The 3,253-nt window shown below is 48.1% G+C and overlaps 1 protein-coding gene across 1 annotated transcript in view; it reads left to right on the forward strand.

Moving 5' to 3' along the window:
- Positions 1-3,253, forward strand: part of SC5D (sterol-C5-desaturase) — a 3,873-nt gene continuing 620 nt past the window's right edge. The window contains exons 1-3 of the mRNA XM_018568601.1: positions 1-218; positions 846-978; positions 2,962-3,062. Coding sequence (XP_018424103.1) covers positions 9-218; positions 846-978; positions 2,962-3,062 — 444 coding nt within the window. The 5' untranslated portion in view covers positions 1-8. The remainder of the gene's footprint in view (positions 219-845; positions 979-2,961; positions 3,063-3,253) is intronic.

The following is a 3,253-nucleotide window of genomic DNA, read 5'->3' on the forward strand; positions in this document are numbered from 1 at the left end:
ACACCAGCATGGATCTCGTCCTGAACGTCGCAGACTATTACGTCCTCACCCCGCACGTCTACCCGGCCTCCTGGCCAGAGGATGAGGCGATCCGGCAGATCCTCAGCCTCATGATCGTCACCAACCTGGGCGGCGTCGTCATCTACCTTCTGTTCGGAACCCTCAGCTACTTTTTTATATTCGACCATTCGCTGATGAAACATCCGCAGTTCCTGAAGGTGAGGGAGGGCGGGCGGCCTCTGCAGATACCCTGACCGGGCACAGGGGTGACCTCCATACTGATGTTCAGGGGGGGGGTCCATCATGTGACTTCTGCGGGTCTTTGGTTGGGACCAGTGCGGTCGGTTGTTGTGGGCGACGTTACTTCTTTTACACATAGAGCACTTTGATGTAGAATTCAGGCAGAAGTCAGTCCAAGGAGCCAGCTAGTGCTCCTAGGAAGCCTGGAGAGATGCCCGTAGCTAGGAGGGCAAACCAACGCGCCGGTCAGGAGAAGGTGCCAAACTGGCAAGTCTCTTCTTCATTATCTATATACCATGGACGTCCATCTGCACGTAATGAGCCAGGACAATCAGAGTCCAGGAATTGTATCCTTCCCTGCGGATCAATGTAAACACTTATCCCCTGTGCTCCTCAGCTCCATCCAGTGGCCACAATGCAGTATTACATCACAATACATTCAACCTAAAATATTAAAAACGTTCATTTTTGTCATTACCCGCACAGGACGGGCGTTCTCAGATATTCGCAGGGTGGAGGGCCCGGCAGATGGTTTATAAATGACCCCTGAGTGTTGCTGCATATGGCTCTTGCTGTTCTCTTATCTGTGTTATTGTCATTTGTAGAACCAAGCCCGCCGAGAGATCTTCTTCTCCTTGAAGTCCATGCCTTGGATGAGCGCCCCCACGGTCGCCCTGTTTTTTGCTGAAGTTCGGGGCTACAGCCGGCTCTATGACAACATCGACAGTTCCCCTTCTGGTAAATACCGCTGTGTGCCTTCATTTTCTTATATCTAGAAGTAGGGATGCACCGATACTAGTATCAGTGCCGATACCGAGTATTTGGGCGACTACTCGTACTCGCCCAAATGCTCCGATACCTTCCCCGATACTGGAACCTCCAGACAGAGGGAGATTTCCTCTGACCGGCAGTGCCGCGAGGGAACATGCAGCCACCTTCCCATGCGATCAGGAAGCTGGGCGGCGAGTAATGGCCCAGCTCCCGGCTTCCTATTTGGCCAGGAAGCCGGCGGCATGATGATTGGCAGAGAAGCCGGCAATCAGCATCGAGCCGGGCCGAACAGCCGGCTTGATGCTGATTACTGAAAGTACTCATACTCCATACCAAAAAAACGGTATTGGTTCATCCGTATGTAGAAGGTCTTTAGCCGCAAAAAGTTCCGGAGCTGCACATATCTCTGTGTCCATCTGTACGGAATAGGCATCAATTGTGAGATCTTGTCTCCTCACCGCTTCTAGGAAAGCATAATACTCCCAGCGAGTGCGAGCGCGTATGCAACAGTTATTATTATTAATATTACACAGGATTTATATGGCGCCAACAGTTTGTGCAGCGCTGTACAAAATAAAGGGAGACAATACAGTTTACCACAGGGGGGTCATGAGAGCTTACAATCTAAAAGACACAAATGAATGCGTGTCATTCTCTCAGCACCTCACAGCGTCTATTCATACACCGCAATAGTCACATTGTATATTCCTCGATCACTCAGCTCCGTGTTCAGAAGCATTCTTATATTTACACTATTTATTAGCATTACCGGGTAGCCCCAAATCCCATAGATCACCCCACTTCCTTCTGTATAAGTCTCTGCACTTTCCAGTCAGCTATGTGAAGAGTTTCACTTGCAGATCTTTACATGTTACAGTGACACTGAACTCCGGAGTTATAGCCTAAAAATACATTCCAGTCCCTGAACTCTGAGCAACAATGTATCTTATTTGTGTATCACTCGGCTGTAGATCCTCCAATCATCTCTGACACTGTCCTTCCTTCTGGAGGGGGGCTACGTCTGTTCCCCATGGTCCCTGTGTGTGTTGTAGTCACCGCTCCAAGCTCAATCCCGGGATGAACTACAATCTCAGGTTTAGTTTGCTGATTTGTATTGAGATTGTAGTCCATCCCTGGAGCGAGCTTGGAGCGGTGACTACTGTATAACACACACAGGGACCATGGGGAACAGACGTAGCCCCCCTCCAGAAGGAAGGTCAGTGTCAGAGATGATTGTAGGATCCACAGCCGAGTGATACACAAATAAGATACATTGTTGTTCAGAGTTCAGGGAGTGGAATGTATTTATAAGGTTTATCTCCGCAGTTCAGTGTCACTTTAATCTTTGCTCCCATGTAAGGTTTGAAGCATCTGATTTCATACTGAGGCTGTCTATTGGAGTGTCCACAAGGCTTCACTATATTACCTTTAAGGCGGAATATTTGAACCATTGGAGTCCCTTCATCATCCAGAGGGGGGAGGAGGGTACCCAGTCCCGGTTGCTTCAGCTCAGTTTACGTATCCCTCTGGAAACTCGCGCCTCCTTCCACTTGTGCTCAGTAAAGTTGGTCCCGTGCACGCCATGTACCAGTTTGCTTATGTTGAAGCAGTGAGATCTATGAGGATTTGGGAGTACGTGGGAATGGTTTGCAGTATGTTTAAAGTATTGTAAATAAAAGAATGTTTTATATCTTTTTGATCACGTGGCTGGCAGTCAGTGGAGAATATACAATGTTACCCTTGTTGTGTATGAACACATGCTGAGCGGTGGTCAGAGTATAAGGTGTATCCAGGAACCAGGCAAGACAAAACAGAAGCAGATTCTTTGTCAGCTTTAAATTCATAGATGATGATAAGTAGTCACCAATAAGTGACAGGTTCTCTTTAATAGCACTGTTTGCAGTAATTATGGGACAGCGGAGGATAAAGTGTCCTGTGATTTTCTTCCAGGCTGGTTTGGAGTGATCTTGAGCATGTTCTCCTTCCTGTTCTTCACTGATATGGCCATCTATTGGATCCACCGATTCCTGCACCACAAGCTCATCTATAAGGTACAGTACCCGGGGAAGGGTGGGGGGGTAAGAGATGGCAATGTTGGTGAGATAGGTGTACCGTGCCTGCAGTCCCACACAACCTACAAGGACAGGGAATCATTATTTTGTTTGACCTTGAAGGGCTATTCCACTTTCCCAGATGAATTGGGGAAAATGGATTAGTAAATACCCCAAAAACCTGCCACCTC

The sequence above is a fragment of the Nanorana parkeri genome, unplaced genomic scaffold (genome assembly GCF_000935625.1).
Source record: "Nanorana parkeri isolate BGI_ZX_2015 unplaced genomic scaffold, ASM93562v1 scaffold1215, whole genome shotgun sequence".
Classification (NCBI taxonomy): domain Eukaryota; kingdom Metazoa; phylum Chordata; class Amphibia; order Anura; family Dicroglossidae; genus Nanorana; species Nanorana parkeri.